This window comes from Chlamydomonas reinhardtii, chromosome 17 (assembly GCF_000002595.2).
Source record: "Chlamydomonas reinhardtii strain CC-503 cw92 mt+ chromosome 17, whole genome shotgun sequence".
NCBI lineage: Eukaryota > Viridiplantae > Chlorophyta > Chlorophyceae > Chlamydomonadales > Chlamydomonadaceae > Chlamydomonas > Chlamydomonas reinhardtii.
In genome coordinates, this window is record NC_057020.1 from 4,360,347 (window position 1) to 4,384,411 (window position 24,065).

At 64.3% G+C, this 24,065-nt stretch overlaps 3 protein-coding genes across 3 annotated transcripts; 2 read left to right on the forward strand and 1 right to left on the reverse strand.

Annotated features, from left to right (window-relative positions):
• Window positions 1-7,374: 7,374 nt before the first annotated feature.
• On the forward strand, window positions 7,375-10,511 carry CHLRE_17g731450v5 (uncharacterized protein). Its single transcript, XM_043072429.1, has 4 exons — window positions 7,375-7,759; window positions 7,831-8,077; window positions 8,246-9,202; window positions 9,492-10,511. The coding sequence occupies exons 2-4, from the start codon at window positions 7,913-7,915 to the stop codon at window positions 10,221-10,223; spliced, it is 1,854 nt and encodes a 617-aa protein (XP_042914888.1). The 5' UTR covers window positions 7,375-7,759; window positions 7,831-7,912; the 3' UTR covers window positions 10,224-10,511.
• Window positions 10,512-10,584: 73 nt separating this feature from the next.
• On the forward strand, window positions 10,585-15,664 carry CHLRE_17g731466v5 (uncharacterized protein). The gene is made up of 5 exons (XM_043072430.1): window positions 10,585-11,333; window positions 11,579-11,686; window positions 11,873-11,944; window positions 12,180-14,283; window positions 14,508-15,664. The coding sequence occupies exons 1-5, from the start codon at window positions 10,896-10,898 to the stop codon at window positions 14,834-14,836; spliced, it is 3,051 nt and encodes a 1,016-aa protein (XP_042914889.1). The 5' UTR covers window positions 10,585-10,895; the 3' UTR covers window positions 14,837-15,664.
• Window positions 15,665-16,383: 719 nt separating this feature from the next.
• Window positions 16,384-23,473, reverse strand: CHLRE_17g731500v5 (uncharacterized protein). The gene is made up of 15 exons (XM_043072431.1): window positions 23,178-23,473; window positions 22,841-23,022; window positions 22,418-22,515; window positions 21,644-21,827; window positions 21,018-21,221; window positions 20,596-20,762; window positions 20,277-20,347; window positions 19,799-20,034; window positions 19,501-19,572; window positions 19,096-19,197; window positions 18,374-18,499; window positions 17,986-18,126; window positions 17,524-17,640; window positions 17,046-17,210; window positions 16,384-16,844 (listed from the first exon to the last, which is right to left on the reverse strand). Exons 1-15 carry the CDS (start codon window positions 23,236-23,238, stop codon window positions 16,638-16,640), a joined length of 2,133 nt encoding a protein of 710 aa, XP_042914890.1. The 5' UTR covers window positions 23,239-23,473; the 3' UTR covers window positions 16,384-16,637.
• Between the last annotated feature and the right edge of the window lie 592 nt (window positions 23,474-24,065).

The following is a 24,065-nucleotide window of genomic DNA, read 5'->3' on the forward strand; positions in this document are numbered from 1 at the left end:
CTTTAACCTTGCCATCCAAAGAGGTTGCTTAGCGATCTCAACAGTATCTGCGTTCGGTCGCTTTCTTCGCGACTTCGCGCAACAGTTAATGTCAGGACGTCGTTTGTTGTTCAAAGTGCCCCTGGAGCACAAGCGCATGGCGCTGGAAATTTTTGATGCCGCTTCACTCTTGGGGCACACCCCAACACTCTGCGCGGAGACCCCGCGATTGAACTTACAGGGTCGTCGCGAATGGCTTGAGCTGTCGCATAAGATTGGAGCAAATATAACATGTAGGCGATACAGCTGTGACCCCTTGAAGCACTTAGCCATCCGCGCGCTGATGGAATCCGGCTCGCCGAAGGGAGAGTACTACATTGGGTGCTGCAAGCTTAGAGCATCAGCACTGAGCTCGTTGCATATCACATGCCTAAGGCCGCACCTCTCCACGAGAAGGTAGCGCCGAAACAAACAAACAGTTTCCGCTACCTAAAGCTCGACAGTACGCCCCTATCTGGGTTTGCCTTGATATGATCTTATTTATAACACATATAGAAGCACCTTAGAGGTAGAGCAGGCCCAACAAGCGCCGATGGGCGCAGCTCGCAGCCTTTAGTTATTTTTCCGGACAGTTCATTCGGCAGGCGGCCGGCCTGCCAGTAGGCATCCACATCATGTGTCATTACGCATTGGTGATGCTTCTGGCTGCTGCTGGAGCTATTGGTGGGTGGCCGCGGTCCCGAGCTGACATGCGCGTGCGTTCGCCCAGCCTGGAACTGCACGAATCTCTGTAACGAGGGCGCTGCTTTGCGCATTGCATTGCATGTCCATGGGCCGGCAACATGTGTCACAACACATCACTAAAATTGCTTTCGTGTGACTGTGTGACATTGTCCAAGTGTGCGTTTATTTGGGCTGGGGGCCCCTCCTCGCAGCTCCTCGCATCTCCCAATCTGTCCCCCAATCCCCACTCCTCCTGTAGCTCAAGGCAACAGCCAAGGCAACAGCCAGGGCCAGGGCCAGGGCCAGGGCCAGGGCCAGGGCCAGGGCCAGGGTGGCGGCAGCGGCAGCGGCAAGCAGGACTTTGGTACGGGCCGGCTGGTGGCAATCGATTATCACGATGGCACTCCCCTCGACTTTGCGCTGTTCGACGACAATGGCAAATCGGTGAGTGAGTGTGAAGAAGAGTTGCTGCGCGTGAACCCAATGACACATCACAAACACATACGTCTGAAGCCTTAACGCCGGCTGGATATTGCGCACAGTACAAGAGGCTGTTGAAGAAGGACAAGATGCCCAAGAAAGACAAGAACGGGGTGGACCTGCAGCTGGGGCAGATGATGACCATCGTGAGTGCCGTGGGGTGATGCGGTGCCCCACGCGTGCTCCTGCTACGCGCGCACAGGCCTCGTGTTCGTGTGGCCCCAGCAACTAACGTGCTACCAGAGGCAGTGTTCCAACAGGTACCGTAACGTGTGTTAGCCTCGTAAGCCCTGACCCCGTCACACGCAACGCCACACCTGCAGGGCTGCACGCAAGACCCCACCACCGGCCAGTGCTCCTCCATCGCGCCGAGCGATGTGACCTACCTGGGCTCTGCCGCCATCCCCCCAGCCACCGCCGTCAAGCAGAAGGTGCGAGCTCCCCGTGCACCAGTGGCGCCTGCTGTACGCGCGCAAACGCACACCGTACGGTACAAGTACCCCCCTTAACTCCCGCGCCCCATCCCTGCCGAACGTCACGCCCACACAGCGCCACGCACATGAACCGTAATCCATTGCTCATCCGCGACATGTGCCTGGGCCCCCCGCACTCCCAACGGCCCCGCTCCCAGATTCTGGTGATGCTGCTGGATGCCCCCTCCTGCGGCTTCCCCACCCTGTCTGCCACCTCTGAGGCCGCAATCCGCACCGCCTACCTCGGCCCCAACCTGGACGGATTGGGCGGCATTGCCGGGCGTGCAGAGAACTGCTCCTAGTGAGTGGGGCTGACTGCTTTGTCCAGCTGCAGCGGGCGGCGAAGCAACGGAACGCAAGCACCGTCAGGCGGATTGGCATGCATCATGCAACGGGCCGTTTGAAGCACACATGCCACGTGTTATCACACCCATACGTTTCTGTACCTGTCCGCAGCGGCGAGCTTACGTTTGATGTGTCGGGCTTGGCGGTCATGGCCGTTCAGCCGCCCTGTGGGTTGATGTCGGTGGGCGGGTCGTGCGTGCGCCCAGACACACGCAAGCTTCGCAAGCACTGATGGCAGTGGAAGGGTCCAGCCGTCTTGGCACACGAGGGGTGCATTGGGGTTTTGGGTCCTAGCGGTCCGCATACGGTACCGCAACCGGTGACCATCCGCAGCTTGCCTTTCTCCAACCCACCGTCCCACCCTCCTCTCATTCTAACCGCACGCAGGCCCGCCGCTACCACCTGCGACGCCTACGGCATGTCCAACCCCGCCCGCAGCTGGGCACAGACCAAGCTCGGTAGCGCCTTGTTCAACACCTTCACAAACTTCCACCTGATCCTTGAGTCCTCCGTGTGCACCTGGGCGGGCCTTGCAACGCTGGGCGGGGACCAGGTGTGGCTCAAGCCTGCGTACGCGGTCGGCGGCTGGCAGGTCCCATTGCAGGAGGTGCGAGCTAGCTGATGCGCCCGGGTGATCGGGAGGGTTAAGGTCGCGGTACGTACGTGTGCATACCCGCTGCTGATGAAGTGACTGATTTCGTAACCATGCTGCGCCTCTAACCAAATGCGACAACTGCCCATTCTCACCTGCAGATCACCCACAACTACGTGCTCTACCACTCCTTTAGCTACGGGATTGAGTATCAGGACAAGTCATCCTTCATGGGATCAGGCACTGCCTGCCCGAACACACCAGAGCTGGTGCGTATGCGCGGGCATGCCAAGAGTTAGCAGGGGAACCCCTGAGAGTTAGAGAGCACACGATGCCGTGTGTGTGCTGTGTGTGTTAGGAGCATCATTGGATAGCCGCAACCAACTGCAGCTCGCTTCTCTCTTTGGGCCTGAACCATTCTATCATATCCCTTCAGGCCCTTCTGGGCTGGGCAACACCCGCTGCCGGCGGCGACTCTCTTGACGCCAGCACCATCCCCGTCGGCGCTGCCACCCAAGCCTTTACGCTGCCGGCAATCTACGTCACCGGCCGTGGCTCTTACGTGCGTGCCAAGCCGGTGTGGACGAGCTGGTACAACAGCACATACGGCCGTAACCTGTACTTCGAGTTGCGCATGCGAGGATCCGGCGATGACCAACTGCCACTGGAAAGCACCAACCGAATCGTCATTCACGAGGTGCGGTCGCTCGAGCTGTCTGGGTTTCTGCGCATGGGGGGCTTAGCAGCGACGTTGTGTGAGCCGAGTCGACTTCGTGGGATTGGGTGCGTGGTAGATCTTTGCAGGCAGGAAGGTGGAGTTGGGGCTTGTGCCTGTGCGCGCAGGAAGCCACAATAACCCTCACGTCACGCCGTTACCCTGCTGCCCACCCCCCCCTGTCCCCAGGTTAATGCCGTGATGGATAACGATCTTGCCACCTATCGCAACTCCGACCGCCAGATCAACTGGATGCAATCCTTCGCGCCCAACAGCCGCGTCCTTGTGTCCTCCTCCACCCTGGGAGTGAACTACAACATGGTTGCCTACGCTGGTCCCTTCACCGGCAGCGCCAAGAATTTGGTGCCCATCTACCTCTGCCGCTACCTCACCAGCGATGCCGAGTGCCCCTCACTCGCTGCCGTTCTGGGCAATGCACCTTCGTCGCCGCCGAGCCCCTACCCACCGCCCAGGCCCTCGCCCCCGCCTCCTTTCCCTCCGCCGCCGCCGCCCAGGCCCTCACCGCCAGTCCTGCCGCCACGCCCTCCACCCAGCCCCCCTCCGCCGACCTCCCCGCCCATGGTGCCGCGCCCTCCCTCCCCCGCCCCGCGCCCGCCGCCGCCCTTCCCGTCCCCGCGTCCGCCTCCCAAGGTGCGGCCCCGCGGCATTGCTGCCAAGAGTGCCAACTTGTCTTGTGCATGTCCTCTACCGGCTGTGCATTTCATCCCAGATTACGAAATTATTTGCTGCCATCCGTTTCCTGATCTAGGTCCACCGCAACGCACGCACTGCCAATTTTGCAGACCATCGCCAAGACCACCGGCTCCAAATCCAAGTCGCCGCCGCCGGCAGCCATCGCTGCTGGCAGCACCTCGCCCCCTGTTGCGGCCGCCGGCGCTGCCCCTCCGCCCTCCACTGACTCATCGTGCCTTTGCCCCGAAATCTACGCTCCCGTTTGCGCGTCTGGGGCCGCCGGTGATGGCACCATTGACAACGCCTGTCAGGCCGAATGCTTGGGCCTGACCATTGCCTACCCTGGCCCCTGCGTCAAGGCTGGTGAGTTCTGTTTAATTTCAGGAATACGGTCCGGGCATTGTTTGCCACACTGACTTGATCGGTTGTGACAAACCCGCCGGTGACTGCATGACCCGAACTGTGCTTGCCGCCCACAGACGGCTGCGACAGCATTGCCTCCCGCACAACCTACGCGCCCGTGTGTGGCGGCGATGGTGCCACCTACAGCAACAGGCTGCAGGCGGAGTGCGGCGGCGTGTCGGTGGCGAGTGAGGGGCGCTGCGCCCAGCCCAAGTGCACCTGCCCGCTCGAGGACGGGGTGCAGGTGTGCGGTGCAGACGGCACCACGTATGACAACGAGTGCCGCGCACGCTGCGCGGGTGTCACCATCAGACACATTGGGCCCTGCGCCAAGCCAGGTGCGTTGGCGGCCGCATCTAGTGGGAGAACGATCGTGCGGGCGAGTGGGAGTTGTGCCTTCATGCATGCCGTCATTATGGTTTTCCTGTTACGGAAAGAGTGGCATGCCGTGACTAACCAGGAACTGCGTTACCATATTGCGCACGTGTTCCCACCACGCAGAGGGCTGCAGTAATGCCACATGCTCGGCCGACTTCGCGCCTGTGTGTGGCGTCGACGGCGTCACGTACGAGAATGCATGCAGGCTGGGCTGCACGGGCGTGCAGCCCCTGCACAAGGGCCCGTGCGGCGTGACGCTGCGCATGACGCGCCTACCCGCCGCCTGCGCCTGCCCCTCCACCTGGGACCCGGCGTGCGGCGACGACTACCTCACATACAACAACGCGCAGTGCGCGATCAAATGCGCCGGCGTGGCAGTGCTGTACAGCGGCGTTTGCGCCCCCGCAGGTGTGTTGTATGCGTATGTTGCTGTCGCCTGTCGGCAGGGGCTGACGCCTAGTGCATGTGCGTTCCCGTGCCGGGCGTTCTCTTGTGCTGTACTAAGTCCTCATTGTTTTACGCTGCCCGTGCTTTGCAGCCTCCTGCATCGGCACGTTCTGTGTGCCCGAGGACATCCCCGCCTGTGGCGCCAACAACGTCACATACGACTCGGTGTGCTCGGCCACCTGCACCGGCGGCGTGGCGGTGGCGCGCGCGGGGGCCTGTGAGGCGCCCGCACCGCCGCTGCGGCCCCTGACCGACGGCACCCAGGGCCCCAACACCGACCTGCCCACAAGCCGCGCGCAATCCAGCTCCAGTGGCGGCCTCAGCTCGGGCGCGCTCGTGGGCATCATCGTGGGATGTGTTGGCGGCGCGCTGCTGCTGGCAGCCGCCTTGAGCGGCGCGCTGGTGTGGCACTCTCGCCGCATGCACCAACGCCAGGAGGAGGAGCAGCAGAAGGAGCTGTTCCGGCAGCACCAGCTACAGAGCCAGAGCCAGAGCCAGCGCCGCGCCTCGCTGCGGGCAAGCGGCAGCATGACGCACCAACTGCCTGAGCACGACCTGCGGGTGCAGCTGCGCGCCGGGCACTCGGAGAATAAGTGGGCGGTCGCAAGCGCCACCAGTGGCGAATCGCCTCGCACCACGCCCCGCACCACGCCGCGTGTGAGCCGGATCACGAGCAACCGAGTGCGCGACAGCGCCAACAGCAGCATCCCCGCCGTGATTGATGAGTTTGACGACATCAGGGGTGTGGCGCACGTGTGATGAGCGGCCCTTCTGGTTCACGTGAGCGCACGGTGCGTGCGGGAGCGGCGGGAGTAGCGGGATCTGGGGGCGGAGCTGGGCGGGGCCATGGAGGCGGTGCATGCGTTGCGTCGTGCTGTGAGGGGCCAGCAGGGAGGAGGGGAGGATGTAAGTGGAGGTCAGGGCGGCGCCGCCGCGACTGAATCAGCAGGCTGCCAAGCTTTATGGGTAGGGAGGGTAACCAGGTTGCGGCTAATGCCACGTTTGGCTACACATGTGCAGCGCGCCAGGGTGCCGCCGGTCCGCGTATTCCATACCACATATTCAAAACAGACAGGGATTGCCGGCACAAGACACGGGCACTAGATGGTGTTCGTTATAGCACAGGTTGTGTCGTACAGCAAGTGGATGCATGTGGATGTGCAAGAGCGTGAAGCCTGGAGGTGTGTCGTAGCTACATGTGAGCTCAAAGCTATGACTCAAGTTGGCGTGACCTAGCCTTGGTTATGTATCGGGGCTTGACATTGAGGATTGCCGTTCCATTGTACATAACTGAGACGGGCACATACGGTTTGCTGTACATGAGGAGGGAAGGTTGTGGCGTGGGTTGTGGTTCAATGTGAGGGGCGTGGTCGACAGTTGTTGCCGCTGCAACATTCATACAACTCGGCATGGCAATATTGAGTATTGAATGGGTGGAAGTGCACACTACAGTAGCGCGCCCGCAATCAGGCCAGTATCGGCACGGCTATGTTGTAGTCGTGAGAGGCGCAGAGATTTGCATCTAGCTGTGCTATTAGACATGTGGATTTGGGGGTGACGAAGATGCAATGCGGTCTTGCATCACCGTATTTTGGATGGCGAGCGCAATCACGCACCAATGTGCCTGTCAGGGCGGGCCAGGACAGACAGGATGACACCTTACGTGTATTGTGTTTGGTGGCAGGTGGAGTGTGGTTTGTGTCCAGCGACAGTTTTGCGTGCGGACTGTGCGGTGAAGGGCTGCGTGTTGGCGTATGGATTCATCGACCGGCGGAAGGCCGCTGAGGGACCTACCAGTCCCTGTGAACGTATGGTTCATGCTAGCCGGCGGTGTCCCCGCTGCAGCAAGTATGGGAGCGCCACCAGCAGTGATGCTGGCAGAGCTGTGGGAAGCGCTGACATGGTGATGCGAGCAGGAGCGAGCAGCGCGGGCTGGCGCGTGGCTGGCGTGCTACGGTGCTAGGGCTTGCGCGCAGGGGAGCTGGGAATTGCAACATTGCCCAACACGCACGCGGCACGCCAATTGACCCGCGGAAGCTAGGAAATTCATGTAAGGACATGGCATGATTTTGGAGACCCCGTTTCCGGGCCCCCATCCCCGGAAATTTCCTGTGTCATTTCCAGTATGATCGGTGACAGTGACAGTCGTTCACGAAAACCATCGGCACTCCTGCTGGACCCTGCGAGCAAAACACAATGCAGAGAGTCCCGTCCAGAACTTTGTCGCCAAGTGGCGTTTGCGCCCTGCTGCTATTTATATTTTGTGTATTGCAACATGGACGTAGACCCGGCGCTTCCAGCCGAAAACCCAGAGCTTGCAAACATCGTGACACATAAACATTCTGGGAAGAAATCCATCAAGCGCGACAAGCCCGTTAGTGCCGTTAGCAGCAAGAAAACAGACAAAGCACGGTTGCAGGACCTTGAGGACTACGTGGAGCGGCTGAAAGCCCTTCCAAAATCGTCGGCTTGGGCGAAGCATAGGCTGGCAGTGGCTCATAAGGCCATTTCAATTCTGCAGGAAACTTCGCGGTGAGCACACCTTTGCAGACGGGCCTTACGCGGTCGCTCAGGAATCGTGCGTAAACGTGCTTTGCTTACAGGGCAAACCGCACGTCCGAGCAAGCGTCGCAGCTGGAGCAGCTCCTAAAGCAGCTGCAGCTTTAAGCTCTGCAACGCAGTCGGATGAGCAGGAAGCAGGTTGCGGAGTTCCGCCACGGCCTGGAGTGGCGACCATGTCCGACCCCTGCCAGCTCCGCCCCCGGCACTAGCGACCCCGCCCCAGCCTCTTGCCGAACTCTCGTGGTGCTGCTGCCATGGATGTGGGCCGCCGGCACCTCAGTCGACAAGGTGCGCTCCCTCCCTTCACACAGACCACCGCACGCTTCACATCGTGTGCCACCCGTTCACCACCTTGATCCAGCCGGCCACGCCTCTGGCTGCACCCCTCTCACCGCCCCCCTCCCCCACCCCGCCCCCCGCCCTGCAACTCCTTCCCCCCGTCCCGCCCCCTCGTAGCACGTGGCCCTCTATCACGGCCTGGGCTGTGACGTGGCGCTGTTCCATTGGCCGCCGCTGGCCGTGTGGCTGCCGCTGCTGGCGACCCGCAACGCGATGGCGCTGCTGCAGGGCCTGGCCGCACACCTGGCGGAGCAAGAGCAGCAGCAGCTCGAGGGGAACAGCCCGATGAAGCAGCACCAGCGGCGGCAGCATCAGCAGGAGCAGGAGCGGCCGCCGTCCGGCGCATGGCACGAGGCGGCAGGGCAACACGGGGCCGGACAACAGCCGGCACGCGTGGTGGCAGGGGCAGGGGCAGGGGAAGCAGCCGCTAGCACTGGCGCAGGCGCGTCTAGCTCCGGCGGCGGCGGTGGCTGTCCTGGGACGGAGTCTGGGTTGTTAGATCTGAAGCGCGGCGCCGCGGGGGGAGCTGGATCCACCGCAGGCGGCAGCGCAGCACATGGTGGCTGCAGTCCCGGGGCTATGCCCCCACACCCATGCCCGACCCAGATCCGGATCCGGAGGCCGCACGTGGTTCTGGTGTCGTACAGCGGCGCCGCCAAGGGCTTGCTGGCGCCGGCTCTGGAACGGCTGGTGGCGGCGGCCGCTGTAGCAGATGGCACTCGCGGTGGTGGCGCTGTAAGTGTAGGAATGGAGTGGCCCGGGGCGGGCGTCATCGGCAGCAGCGGCGACACAGGTTGCATTGGCGGAAGCAGCACTGGCGGTAGCGGGTCTGGCTCGGCGGAATCAGCCAAGCGGCGGCGGCAGCTGCCGCCGCCGCCCGGCGGGCCGGTGGGCGATGCAGAGCGGGTCGTGTTGCGGCACCTGGCGGGCGTTGTGTTTGACTCGGGGCCTGTTGACTTTGACTCGAGTGTGGGTGTCACGCTGTTTGCCAACAGCAAGGTGCCGGCGGTGCGGCAATTGCAGCGGGCGGCGGGCGGCGCGGCGGCGGGTGCCATGGACTTCTTCATGTACGAGGTGGGTACTGCTGCCGTACACTGCCGTGCACTGCCGTACATCGCCTTTTGATGCGGCGGGGCGGGGAATCCGGGAAAGAGGTTGGGAGATCGGGGTGAAGGGGTTGGGCTGTGGGCGTCCCACTGCGCCCCCTCCTGACGTGCCCCGCGTGCCCGCGTGCCTCCTCCGTCAGCTCCTCGCCACCCCGCCCCGCTGCCCCTTTCCCCATGCCGCTGCTCCCCCTTCCCGCTGCTCACCCGCTCCCCCAAACGCCCCAACGCCCCCTTCCAAACCCACGGCCCCCGCGCAGGTGTTTGAGGGCCAGCGGCGGCACATGTGGCGCTCCCTTCGCAGCGGCCTGGCGCTATTGGGCCGCCCCACAGCCTTCCTGTTCAGCTGGGCCGGAGACGGCCTCGCCAACCCCCAGCCCATACACGCGCTGGCCACCGCGCTGCGATCGCCGGCTGTAGCACCGCCGCCGCCGTCACAGCAGCAGCAGGCGGTGGATGGGGAGGGAGGAGGCGGAGCAGAAGGAGGAGCAGGGGGCGTGGGGCCGCAGAAGAGGTCGTGGGGGAGGTGGGCGTGGGACATGGCGTGGGCGGCGATGCTGCCTGTGTCGCCCTTCGCGCACGCGCCGTCCGCGGGGCCAGGGATGATGGCGGCGGGAGGCGGGGCGGCGGGCGGCGGCGGCAGTGATGGTGCCACAGCGGATGCAGGCTGGGGCTCGGGAGCACTGCCCACGCCGTCGCCCTTGGCGGGGCTCGACTTCAGCGGCGGAGCCGGAGTGGCAGGGCAAGCATGGGAAGGGCAGCCGCAGCCGCAGCCGGCTGCAGCAGAAGCAGCTGCAGCAGCTGCAGGAGCAGCGCCGGCGGTGTCGGCGGTGGCGCAAGCGGGGCGGGGGGGAGCGCTGCTGCTGCCGGCCCTGGAGTGGGTGCAGGAGCAGGCGTGGGGCGCCTCAGAGCATGTGGCGCACCTGCGGCGGCACCCGGAGGAGTACAGGGCTGCTGTAGCAGCCTTCCTGCAGCGCTGCGAGCGGCAGTAGCAGCGCTGGCGGCGGCAGCGACGGCAGCGTCAGTAGCAGTAGCAAGGGCCCCGGGGGCAGTAGCAGGCAGGGCGGGGGGCTTGGGCGCTAGCTGTTACAGGCGTGGAGGGTACGAGGTCTGCAGCCGGGCCGGGCCTGGCGGTAGGACCCGTGGGACACAGCGGTACCGGACATACGGCTCCGTTGGTCCGACTGGCGCCGTTGACCTCGGTAAAGTTCAGACGGTGCTGGTGCCCATCGCACAAGCAACCTTAAGGCACTTTAATTTGCATGTAAGTGTTTTTGAGTCCTTTGTTGGCCCGTTTCCCCGCGGAGGACAGGCGTTTTCTTCCCAGTTGGCATACTTGGTTTGGTTGTGAATGCAACTGACGAAGTGCAGCAGCTTCGTCAGGCAGCAGCAGAAGCGCGGCAGCAACAGCAGCTTTGACGCAGCGTCGCGGCAACGGCGCTGCAGCAGCGGTGCGGACATCGAGCTCAGCACGGCGGGGCCGCTCTTGCTCGCTAACGCAGCCCCGATGGCCGCAGCTTCTCTGGTCAGCGACCAGCAGCTCCGTCGGCTAAGTGGCTAGCCTGGAGCCGCATCCAGAGCCCATAGCCCCTGCGCCTGCAAAGAGAAGGAGAAGAATAAAAGGCTGGCGCAACAACGATAACGAGTGAGGAGACGAACGTTACATGGCCTACCGAGCAGAGGAGGTGTCAGGCGTTCGCGGCGTGCGCTGTCTGGTCACGCGCCCCTTCTACCCGCAGCAGCACCAGCAGCAGCGGCTGCAGCAGCTTCAACAACAGCCCGGAGCCGGAGCCGGAGCCGGCGTGGCAGCGGGGACCGCAGGGGGAGGCTCGGCGACTGGCAATAAGCAGCAGCAGCCGTCACCGCCTCGGCCGCCGGTCCTCCAAAACCTCGCATTCATGGAAGACGGGCGGGTGATCGTGTTGGCGGGCGGGCCGCCACCTGCTACTGCCGCCGCCCAGCAGACTGCTACAGCCGGCGGTAGCAAGGAGGAGCAGCGGCAGCAGCCTGGACCTGGGCCGCCGGGGCCGGGGGGCCGGCACGGGCCCCCCGGGTTCCGGTTGGGCCCCTCACTGCGGATGTACTGTGGTATCACTGGAGAGGTGGGTGCTCGCTGGCTGGTGGGTGCCTTGTACTTGTGGGCGGCCTCATAAGGGCTGCCTCGCTTGGAAGGCGGCGGGAGCGATTCAAGATGGGGTAGGAAGAAGGAGGAGGCGGCTTGTGTCGCTGCTGAGGAGTGAGGACCCAGCTGCCTACTGCAGACACGCCAACTGCGCCTGCCCCGTGTCAAAACCCAAACCCAATCCCATGCATGCCCATGCCCATGTGCTCCTCTCCATCCCCGCAGCCCTACGCGCTGTCTCACGGCGACTGCTGCGCCGTTTTCGAGCCGCTGAGCGGTGCCGCCTACTTCAGTGACGGACTGGCGCTCATGAGGCTGGACGGAGCAGACGAGGTGCGCGGGCGGTTGGGCGGTTGGCGGTTAGGCGGTTGGGTGAACGTGCATGTATGTGCGTGCATGCGTGCGCGCGCGGTGACTGATGGGCAACTGGGTCAAGCACTGTCCGGCACCGCTGCCGGCCCAATTGTAACACGGCTGGGCGGGCATTGCTGCAACACTGCTGCGGGGGCGCTGCTGCAGGTGGCACTGGTGGCGGGCAGTCATGGCGAGTTCGGAAACGAAGACGGCGTCGGGCCGGCGGCACGATTCCAGGTGAGCTATGTGTGTTCGCGTGAGCGTGTGTGTGCGCGTGTGTGTGCGTGCGCGCGTGCGTGTGCATGTGTTCAACAAAAGAAGAGGAGAGAAATACGCAGTATAGCTGTGTACTTATGAGTAGTGGGCATGATGATTCGGATAGATACGCCAACGCTCGACTACCGTACGCCCCTGCATCTCCAACTGCAACTCCCCCTTTTCACGGCCGCTGCTGTCGCTGCCGCTGCCCAAGGTAATTGTGGCCCTGGCGGTGGACGGCCGCGGCCACATCTACGTGGCAGACCACGACGTCATACGGCGAGTGGCTGTAGCAGGCAGCAGCAGCGCCGCCGCCGTCGCGCTGCTACAGTTCAGCGGCGGCGCTTCCCGCAACAGCGCCAACAGCAGCCACAGCCAGCAGCAGCGCGGAGCAACCGCGGCGGCGGGCGCCGGCGGCGGCGGAAACTTGGATTCAGGAGGCGGCGGGAACGGCAACGGCGGCGGTGGCAGCGGGTCTGACTCGCGTTCCGCTGGCAGCTCCGAGTGCGGCGGTGCCGCCGCGTACGGCGTCGTAACCACCCTAACCAACGGCCGCGCGCCCGACGGGCAGTCGTGGTGGGCGCTGTCGTACGACGTGGCGGCGCACGCGCTGATCGCCGCCACCCGTACGGAGGTCTTCCGGATCCCGTTGCCAGCGGTTGCCGGCGGGCGGCCGCCGTCGTCGGCGCCGCGGCCGCTGGCTGGCGGCGTATGGGGCCGGGCCGACGGCGTCGGCGCCGCCGCCAGCTTTGCGAGCGTTTCGTGTCTGGTGGCGGTTGGTGTGGAAGGTGTAGTCCTGGCGGCGGATGCCGGGTTGCTGCGACGCATCGACCCGCGAGGTCGTGTGGCCACGCTGCCGCTCGTGTCGGCGCCCAGCGGCAGCAGCATTGACGGCAGCGGCGGCGGCGTCGGCGGCAATAGCACGGGAGGCGGTGGCGGCGGTGCCCCGGCCCAGCTGCCTAAGAAGCCCACGGCTATGGCAGTGCTGCCGCAGGGCTGCGTGGCGGTGTGCGCCGGCGGCGGCGGGAGGCTGGTGCTTGTGTGGCCGCCGCTGCCACAACTGCCGGGCTCGTCAGCCGCCGCCGGCGCCGAAGGCAAGGGTGGCAATAAGCACCAGAAGCAGCAGCACCGGAAGCATCACGAGCTGGGGAGCTCCAAGAGCTCTCATCTCGCAACCATTCCCTCAGGCGACCTTAGCACCCATACAACAGCAGGTGCCGCGGGACGCGCCTGCGGCGCCGCCGCCGCCTCGCACGCCAGCCCCGCTGCGGCCGCCGCCGCCGCCACCGCCTTTGGCTCTCTCATAAGCACGTCCACCGGCAGTGGCAGCAGCGCCGCAACTACTGCGCCCTTGACGCCGCTGCTTTCGCCGGCGACGTCGGTGGCGGCGCCGCCGCTGCTGGCGGAGCTGCTGTCGCAGGCGAGCGCTGGCAGCGGCGGCGCCGGCGGCGCCGTTACTGTGACGGTGCGCGTGGGTCCGACGCGGCGTGCGTTTGTTGCGCACCGCAGCGTGCTGTGCGCCTACTCCGAGTATTTCAGGGAGCTGCTGCTGCCATCCCCGCAGTCACCGAAGGTGCAGAAAGGGGAGCTGCTACAGCCAGCTGCTGCGGCGGGAGAGGCAGCATCGGGAGAGGCAGCGGCGGGTGCTACAGCCGAGGCCCCGGCAACGCCTGCCGAGGCACGTGCTGATGCTGCTGGTGCGGGCGACGGTGGCAGCGGTGACGGCAGCTGTGACGACGAGCCGCGGCAGAAGCGCAACGGCAGTAGCGGCGGCAGCAACAGCCGCGAGGCGCAGCAGCCGCAGACGCCGCAGGCAGGGCGGCGGCAGCTCACTCGCTCATCAAGCGCAGGAGCCGCCGGCCTGGGAGGCGGCGGCGGCGGAAACCGCAACAGTCCCGACGGCGGCCGCCGCAACGGTAGCGGCGGCAGCAGTGGCGCGGCTGCGGTCGCTGACGAGCCGCCAGCGTCGCAAGCTCTGCCGCAATCCACCGAAGGCCCGGATCCAGCCTCTCAAGCCGGCGCTCCTGCTACAGCCACCGCCGCCACCGCAACCACAACCGCCGTGAGCCCCGAGCCCGCCCAACCACCGCCGCCGCCGCCGCCACAGGAAGTCGAACTGCTTGAGTACGACGCCGACGCGTTCGCCGTACTTCTGTCGTACATGTACAGCGGCGTGCTGCTCGTACCGGACGGCCTCGTGCGGCCGGCGGCGGAGCTGACGTCGCGCCTCCGCATGGCGGCGGCGGCGGCGGAGCTGCAGCGGCGGCTGGTGCCGGCGGCGACGCCGGGCACCGTGGTGGAAGACCTGCTGTGGGCAGGTGCGGCACTGCTACGTATGTCCGTGTCACCGCGACCTGTCGTACCGTGTCGTGTTGTGTTGTGGGTGGGGGGCTGTGTTCGAGAACAGTACAGAGGCCGCTCAGGGCTTCCCAAGGAGTGTGTGTACCGGTGTTCCAAGGCATGTGCTAGCTGTCACACACCGAAGTGTCCTCCCGCTCTTCCGCGGCCCCTCAAGCTCTTGTGCAATTTCTCAAACGCACAGAGAAGCACGGACTGACACAGCTGCTGGCGGCACTGAAGGCTTATTTCTTGGAGCATCGGCGCCAAGTGGCGGCGGCGGCGCCGGAGGCCCTGCGGCGGCTGGCACGCGGTAGTCCCGAGCTCACAGCGGAGCTGCTGCTGGCGCAGGACAACGAGGCACTGGGGCAGGGGCCGGCGCAGGGGCAGGCGGCGGGAGTGGGAGGAGGGGCGGGAGGTGGCGGTGGAGGTAAAGGAGGAAAGGTCGGAGGTGGTGGAGCGGCAGATGGCGGGATGAAGAAGGGGAAAAAGGGGAAAGAGGAGGGCACGGGATGCGCGTGCATTGTGTCCTGAGTGGGGCCCGATGGGAGGCTGCGCAGTGGGCTGCAGGGTACCGGTATGAAAGAAAGGGTTGGAGCCTTGTTGGAGGGGTGGTCGGATAGCAAAAATGGGGACCAATAAATGGTAGCGCTCGCTCTGGGGGCTACTGCTGATTGGGTGTGACTTCTTTCCCTGACCAACGTGAGCACATCGGGACACCGGATGCAGGCTCGGCATACGCATGCATTGCCGCTCGCCAACCGGGTGAGCGAGTTGCAAAGGTTTACATATCACTGGACCAACGAAAGCGTGGAACAATAAAATGGACATGGATTACGGTGCCGGGCAGCGGGACTGCGGGAGGCAGTGCACTGGTGTCCTAGTGGTGCGGATGATGTTGCGGAAGGGTGGGTGTTGGGTGGGCGCTGGGTGGAATGGGTGCTGCCGTGCTGGGCACGGTTTGGGGCACGGTTGGATGGGGCACCAGAATGTTGCCCGGCCCTGCAGTAGTGTCACAGCATGATGGTACGCATCCGGATCCAAGATCCTGCCCGCTCCGCTGATTCCCATCGTGAACCGGGCGGGCAACAGCAGACGGATGGGACGTTGGCATGTTGAAGTATAGAGAAAGACCTGGTTGCGCATGACTGCATGAGGCACGAGAGGACGGAACTTGCCACACCGGTAGTTTTGGCCGTAGGTTCGGGTGGGCGCCGCATGGGTGCATGTCAGTGGGGTGCACTCTCGCACAACGTCGTGTTGAGGCTTTGGAGCAATGACGCCTGAACGAAGCTCACGTGAAGGTCGCACGTAGTGACACAGGGTCGGTGGCGAGCTGTTGAGATGTAATGACAGGGGGGGGTAGGAACAAACTTTTTTGACCCCATGCCACCAAACCTCCCGGACCCCCCGACCGACCGACCGACCGACCCCCCCTGCTGTACGACCCCCCAAAACCCCCTCAGAACCCCTTATTTTTTTGTCAGGTTGATGCCAATCGACTGCTCTCGATGAGCTCTATCGCTGTGTAAATTATCCGCCTTGGGAGCACACTTTGACCGACCGACATGTGGACATGTGCACATGTGCACCCGTGTGCTGACAAGTATCCTAATAGACTGGCCTGCTATGCAACGGCTTACTCCAATGTTCCTTGATGATACGAAATGTGCTGACACGTTCATCCATGCAAAAGCCGGCCGGCACCGGCCTGTCCCTGACCAGTTCCCCAGGCATCGCCCGACATGCCGACATGCCGCTCCCCAAACTACCCCATATTATGCATGTGTGCTAAGTCTGGGGTATACCTACGCACGCCTCGTTGAGCTGCACCCATTGCGCCGCGCGCTGCAGTACAGAAGCGCTAGGAACAAAACTTGGCACGAACCTGTGCAAAACCTCTTGGGACCCCAGACCGACCGACCGACCGGCCACTTTGAGGGGTCATAACTTTGCACCCAGAAACCCATTTTCAAATTTGAAAGCGGATTCGTGATTTTCTCGTTGAGCTCTATCCATTTGAGGCATGGGGTCTGTTTCGGAAGATTCTACCCCCCCCCTGGTAATGAGGTGGGAGAAAGCTGACAATGGAGTTACAACTCGGCCGAACCCCGCACACAGGCCCAGTTGCCCGCAAGGTATCGCAAAGATTCTAGGAGGTTCTGACAATGGTTCTGCGCCCATGTGAACTGTGTTCGATATCATTCCGTGTGCCGCGCCACGACAGCCATTGCGCATCTCACATGCCACACGCACACCACAACTGCGGCCACACACACTCCCGTCGCTGGGCCAGTATTAACAACATTCCCCCCTCCTTCCCCATTACCCCATTCTACTTCTTGCCACCCTTGCCGCCCTTGCCCTCCGGCAGCAGCTCCTGCACCGCCCCGCCCCGCGCCACCACCGGCTTTTCATCCATGACGCACTGCCGAGTGCCCAGCCAGCTGCCCGCCCCCGCCACCTCGCTGGGCAGCTTGTTGCCGCGCACTGCACAACGCGTCAGCTCACAGCGCCCGCCGTCCTTGACAGCCATGCCGGCCTGGGGGCACACACGTGAGCATGTGTGTGGGATTGTGGGTGTTGAGAGGGGAACGGTGGCGACCCATGGCATCCGTAGTAGCAGCCCCGTGCCACCGCACGCGCTGACACCTGGTGTACCACACAAAAAGCGCAACGACACAGTCCCTTCATTTTGCTGTTGTTTGAACACACACTCGCAGGCACGTACACGGGCACCCACCTGCACGTTGGTGTTGAAGCGACAGTCCTGCGCCACCGCCTGTGTGCCGGCGCCCCACACGATGAGGGCGCACATCTTGTTGCCAATGGCCTCACAGTTGACCAGGTCAACCTTGGCGGCCCCGTTGACCAGCAGGCCCGCCTGCTGGTTGTACGACAGCGTCACCTGCAGGGGCGGCGGCAAGGCAGCCAGAGGCAGCCGGATTTGAGATCCATGTGGTGGGCACGGTCTCGTTTCGACGTCGCGCTCCCTCACCACCATCACTTCTCCGCGTCCGGGCATCAAGCTCTCCGACGCTGTGCATTGCCTTCCGCCGGATCACCGGTGGGGCTGGGCGCCATTGGCACAGCCCGCCCTTCCCATTTCCCATCTCCCTTCTCCCTGGGCTCGAACCCATGAAACAATGTTGCTGTTGATTGTCCCTTCTCCCTCTTCCCTCTCCACTCTGACCCGCTTCTCTTTGTACGCATGGCCGCACCTGCCGCAGCGCCGCGAAGGAGCCCTCGCCGCGCACCAGCACGCCGTGTGTGCGGTTGCCGCCCGCGCCGCAGCTGGTCATGCGCGCCGAGCCGCCCTGAGCCACCAGCAGACCCGACTGCACACGTGGGGACGCAGCACATACACATACACACATGCACACACACAGGCAGGAAGGCAGGAGATGGATGCAAGAGGGTGTTAGTCGGGGTGATGAATACTCAGCCATGGGAAGAGGCGAGGCCGCACCGCCTCCGTGCGCCGGACTGGGCCAACCAGGCCCCTGGGCTCTGCTGGCTGCAATAATACCTATCCACCTCACATCGTGCCGGCCCCACGCTCAAACGCCCCACGCCACCCCACCCCACACACACGCCCCCACGCCCACCCACCCCCACCCCCCCACACACACACATGCCCCCACGCCCACCTCCCCCCCCCACACACACGTCCCCACGCCCACCTGGCTGTTCTGGCTGAGCTTGCAGTCAATGGCTGTGAGTGTGGTGCCGGGCTCGCGCACCTCCACCCCCGCCAGGGTGTTGCTCGTGGACTCACACCCCACCAGCTCCACCGTCGCGCCCGCGTAGATGCTCACGCCCGTCTGCACGGCCGGCAGGCGCGCAGGCATCCACAGCGTGGAGATAAGAATGGTTGGGAGCTTTAATTGACCTCAAACGATGCGCGCGCAACCCTCCTCGGGCATATAAAGCCCACCTTCCACCCACGGCCGGCCTTTCCGCACTTCCGCACCCCCCCTCCGAGCCCCTCCCCTTCCCACACACGCTCCCCCACACACGCTCCCGACCTCAACGCCGCCCATCCCCCCTCCGCCCCGCTTTGGTCCGCACCTGGTTGCCGCTGACCATGCACTTGTCGGCCCGCACCCTGCAGCCGCCGCCCACCGCCAGGCCCACGTGCATGGAGCTGTTGGCCAGCGTGCACGCCGCCAGCTGGGCGCCGCCGCCCGCCTCCACCTGGTGGGGTAGTTGTGTGTGTGTGTGTGTGTGTGTGTGTGTGTGTGTGTGTGTGTGTGTGTGTTAAAGAGCACAAGGAAAACGTTGCGCAAAGACAGTGTATGCGATGCAGCAAAGCGACGGTTGCAAAGCGACGGTGTGTGTGTGTGTGTGTGTGTGTGTGTATATGTGTTGAAGGGTCGCAAAGATAGCACAGCGGAAGTGGAGCGAGGTAGACAGCAGGAGGGGTGCTTGCATGTGTGTAGGGTGCGTATTTCAGTCAGCGCCCTACGTCCTAAGGAGGCTGGAGTGTAGGAGTTTACGAAGGGGGGTGGAGTGGGGCTACACGCCCGAGCCCAAAGGAATAGGTCCCAATTGCGGCGTGGTGTGACCATGAATGGAAATGGTTCGAGGTGAGAGGCATGAGAGGGCAAGAGCCCGACAACCCGGAAAACGCGGCAGTGGACAGCAACAGCCTCAGGGCGTCATACGAGGTGGACTGGGTTGCTCATGTGGTCATGTGCTTTGGGGGTGGCAGGCAGGCCGCCTGGTGCTCCCCGCCGGCGACAGGGCCTACAGGAGTGCAGGTACGCACGCACTGGCCGCAAGCCACGCACCTGCAGGCAGGGCCCACACGTGTTCTGCAGGTGGCAGCTGCGGCCGATGAGCACACTGCCCGCGTCGCGCACCCACACGCCGCCGCCGTCGCGCGCTTCGACCTGTGGCGCAGGCAGGTTGGGGCAGTGGAGCCAGGTGGATCCAGGCGTGCAAATTAAGTGCCGATGGGGGGGAGGAGGGGGCAGTTCATTATTGAGGCCAAGGAGCAAGTGGCGGGGGGCTGGGGGGCAGAGTCACGGAGTGGAGGTGAGCCTTCAGCTGCAGCCCTTGTTACTGGATATCACGGAACGGAGGAAAGCAAGGGGCGGCTACCAGCAGTCCCCACGACCAGCATCCCACAGAACCTGATTTGATATGCGCCCGCGGTGGGACGACGCCGTACCGTACTGTGCAACCACACGCACCTGGCACTCGTGGAAGGCCGCCGTTGCGCCCGACGCCAGCCATAGCGCCAGGTGTGGCCCGTGGTTCGTAAACTGCGGCCGGACAGGTTGGCAGCCGGGCGGGGGAGTGCTTCTCGGCGTGGGAGGGGCCGAGTAGAGTGGGTTTTGATGTGGGTCAAACCGTATACAAGCCCACACAATAACCTTTTTTGACACAAAATCCAAAACCCTTACCCAATCACCGCCCGCATACAAGAACAGCAACCACCAAATAACAGCATTAGAACACCCCATGCAACACACGCGTGTCTGGGCGCACCTGGCAGTTGAAGGCGCGAAGCCCAACAGCGCCAGCCGCCATCACCACCATCGCCCGCCCCATCTCGTAGACGGCTCCGTACCCCACCACACCGCCGGCACCGTCGCCATTGTCGATGCCTCCTCCTGCTCCCCCGCCGCCGCCTGCTGCGCCCGTCGTGCTGAGTTTCTTTCTTGAGGCGCGCGCCCCGGCCTGCCGTAGTTCCGTAACCACCGAGATTTGGTCCAGTACGATGCCTGCAGCCCATTCGTACAGGATGCCATCCAGCATAACAACAGTTACCGAGCAGACCGCAACCGATCTGTGCCGCATCTGTTCATGAGCTACCCCGCTGGAAGTAAGGTCACCCTTTTGCAAGCCCCTGGTCATGTTCGCCGAGCCGACGGACATGCCTGTTCTCATTCGAATGCAGCATCAACAGCTGCTGCTAACCGCCCTCAACCGCTATAAACCGCTCCCAACCGCCCCTTCAACCTACCCGGCGACAGGATGCGAAACTCCTGGTCCTGCCGCAGCTTGATGCAGCCGTTCCGCAGCGTCACGTGTGGCCTGGGGAACGGCCGAGGGGATGGGTGAACACGTGCGCAGGCACGCGTGTGGTTTAGCGAGCAGGAGGGAACGGAAATTGCAAAGGGGCACATGTGCTTTCACAATGAGTGCGCAAGCTGCGCCTGTGCCGTGAACCACTTGCAGCGGCTTCTTTCGCCTGGCTGCGACACGAGCGGGTTGGGTTAGGAACGCACCTGCACTCATAAGCACTCCCAGCCCGCAATCCCCCACAACCCCCTCCTCCTCACCGGCTGAGCAGCAGTGTCCCTCCAGTGGCCGGACTTCCCGCCGCCGACAGCGCCGCCGCCGCCGCCGCGTCCGCCAGCATCAGTTGCGGCAGGTCGCCTGAGAAGGTCTCCCCGCCCAGGTCCAGAACTGTGGGCCGCACCGTCAGACTCAGACGGTCCACGATCTCCTGTGAGTGGAGGAGGAGGAGGAGTAGAAGGGCCTTGTTCACGCCAGTCTCAGAAAGCAACAGGAGAGGGGGCTTGCAAGGGCTGTCGCTACCTTTCTCCAGCATCCGCAAACCCAACCCCTGACCCGCACCACCGCACCGCCACCGCACCACCCTCACTCTCACCGCCGCACCACCACCGCACCACCCTCACCGCTGCACCACCCTCACCCTCACCCTCTCCACCGCACCGCCAGCCGCACCACCAGCCCGCACCTGCAGCTGTCGCGTGTAGCACTTGACGACCGCATAGTCCTCCTCCTTGGGGTCCTCCGGCCCCGGCTGGAAGCACCACTCCACGTCAGACGTGTAGGCGCTGGTGCGGCCGGCGGCGGCGGCGGCGGCGGCGCCGTCCACCGCGTTGGGTGCCGGCATGACGCCCGCGGCTTGGAGCCGGTCAAGCAGCTCGCCCATGACGCCCTGCATGAGCACGAAACAGATGTCAGTTACGGGTGGAACCCTGCATGTTCAGGTAGAAAACTGGCGTTTACCAGGTTACATGCAAGCTAAACACGGAGTACGGCCTGCCACTCCTGGCCAAGCCAGTTTCAAGACGCGTGACGGCGTGCGTGAGCCACACTGACCAACCCGCCCCGCAGCGCCTCCACCCCCAAACCCTACGCCACACCCCACCCACCCCTCTTTTGTTCTGCGTCCTCGTGTCTTTCCCTGCTGAACCCAAACCCATCCCACCCCACCCCACCCCACCCCACCCCACCCCACCCCACCCCACCCCACCCCACCCCACCCCACGTCCCCACCCCCCCCACCCCCCCCCCCCACCCCACCCCACTCACCCCGCAACCCCCCTCCCCTCCCCTCCCCTTCCTTCCCTCCCCCACCTCCAGTACTGTGCGGCACAGCGGCCGCGCCCCCCGCGGCACCCGCTCCAGGTGCGACAGCAGCGGCGCCACGTGCACGTCGGGCGGCGGCCAGGGCCCGCCGTGCCACAGCGGGATGAGCGGCAGGCCGGAGGCGCCGTCCGCCAGCTGCAGCTCCCGGTGCGCCTCAGGGCCCGTGCCGTAGCTGTGTGTGCGTGCATGGGCGCGTGGGGTGGGGTGGTGGTGGTGGTTGTGGTGGTGGTGGTGGTGGGGGGGGTAATTCAGGACCATACCCAAAAAGAAACGAGCCCGAAACCTGCCCGCAGTGGGAGGTTGGGTAAAAGGCGGGGTGCATCACAGTGCGTCAAATTGCACTGTAGCACTGTACGGTGTACAGTAGGCACCGAAGTTGTGATGCCCCCCGACACATGCCCTGCCGCTCGGCCGGCTCCGTTGCATGGCTCCTCCGTTGCATGGCTCCACCTCGGATTCCCGACACCAGCGCCCTAAACCCATCCATTCCCACCGCCTCCCTCCAGCCCCCAGCCCCTCTCCATTGCCGCCGCTCCTCAGCCCCCAGCCCCCAGCCCCCAGCCCCCAGCCCCCAGCCCCCAGCCCCCAGCCTCCAGCCTCCAGCCTCCAGCCTCCAGCCCCCAGCCCCCAGCCCCCAGCCCCCAGCCCCCAGCCCCCAGCCCCCAGCCCCCAGCCCCCAGCCCCCAGCCTCCAGCCCCCAGCCTCCAGCCCCCAGCCCCCAGCCCCCAGCCCGCAGCCCGCAGCCCCCAGCCGCCGCCTCACCGCTCGGAGCACACCGCCACAAAGGCCTGGCAGCACTCCACGGCCCGCTGCATGCGCTGGTACCACACCTGCACCGGACCCTGCTGCACGCCCGCCGCCTGTGCATGTGTGTGTGGGGGGGGGGAAGGGGGGGGGCAGAAGACAGGTTGGGTGCACCGCAGCCAGGCAGCATATGCGTGTGTGGCTATGGATGGTTGTGCGTAAGGGCAAAAAGACCACACGTACACTGCATGCGGCTTCATTCCAGCATGCGCCCTCACGATACACCGCTGCCTCATGCGTGCAGCATGTCAGGGTGTCCGCAGAGTCCCCAACTCTACTGCCGCGGTGGAGTTGGCCAATGCTGCGATTCTAGCCTGAACAGCCACACGTGCGTGCCCTGGCCGTACTGCTGGGCCGTGCTTCTGACACGCGGCGCCGTACCTTCTTCCCGCCATCCGCGTCATCGTCCCGCTCGCCCATGAGCACCACATAGCCCTTGCTGGTCAGCCAGTCGCGAATGCGGCCTGCCGCGCCGTCGCCGCCCTCGCCCCTTTGATCCCCCGTGTCTGCTCGGTGGTAGGAAAGGTACACGTACCCCGGCTGCGGCCCGGCGACCGTGTCCACTGCGCCACGCGGGGTTCCGCGACAGGGGTGGAAAATGGGGGAGGAAACAGGGCAAAGTTCGGATGGTGTGGGAGAAGAAAGGGCAGCGCCGTGGGTCCGGCGAGCACGGTATGGGGCGTGTACTGCGACGACGTTCCGGGCGCGTGCGGCTCACCTTCTGCCCCTTGAGCGACAGCGGCCGGGTCCGGCGCCGCGGACGAGCAGCCCGCGCCCATCTATTCTAATTCAATTGCTTGCCCGTTGGCGTGGCAAGGCGACAAACGCGTACTCAGAGACTGCCGCTCACGTCGCATGCCCTGGCACCTGGTCAAGCACCAGGACTTCGCTCAGGTGTGGTTATAAACAACAGCACATGCTTGAAGATAATCACAGTCGTTAGATGCGATATAGCGTAACAGTCGCTGGTCGAAGAAATTGTGCAGTCACGCAGAGTTCGTGCTGTCAATCGTTAACATGCCACGTAAATGGATCTGCCTCAGAAGCACAGCACTAAACCAAGGCATACAAACAATCGCCGGTGTTGGTTGGCCGGCACGAACCGTGGGGCCTTGGGGCAACCTGGGGCCACGCGTTGGGTTCATGCGTGGGGTTCACGGTTGGTCAAGCGCTCTGGTCAGCATCTTACCCGGTGAATGCGAAACACTAGTTTACTCCGCTTGGCAGGTGGTAGTGCGGGTTTTTGACGCCTGTGATGTCACAAAGACGAGACAATCCTTGCGCATGCACCGCAACTCTGCTAAAGCGGCAAAACCCTTGCCTCTCCGATCATCGCACCTTTGGTTAACAAGATCATGCGGTACGATAATCTCCCGCGGTCCCTCGTTCACGAATTAGCGGGACACCCAGTGTTGCGTCCTGAGGGCGCGCTCAAGGGTACGCTCCCCTGGGCCCAAGCTGCAAGCCAAGCTGGGGGCCTGCCATCCTCACTTTCTCCCGAGGTCGGGTTCACCTGGTAAGCAGCTGCGGACCAGCGGCGATCCACTTCCTGAGGCGGGGTCGGCGATGCCAAGCTTCCTCGGGGATGACACGGGATGGCCCTCCC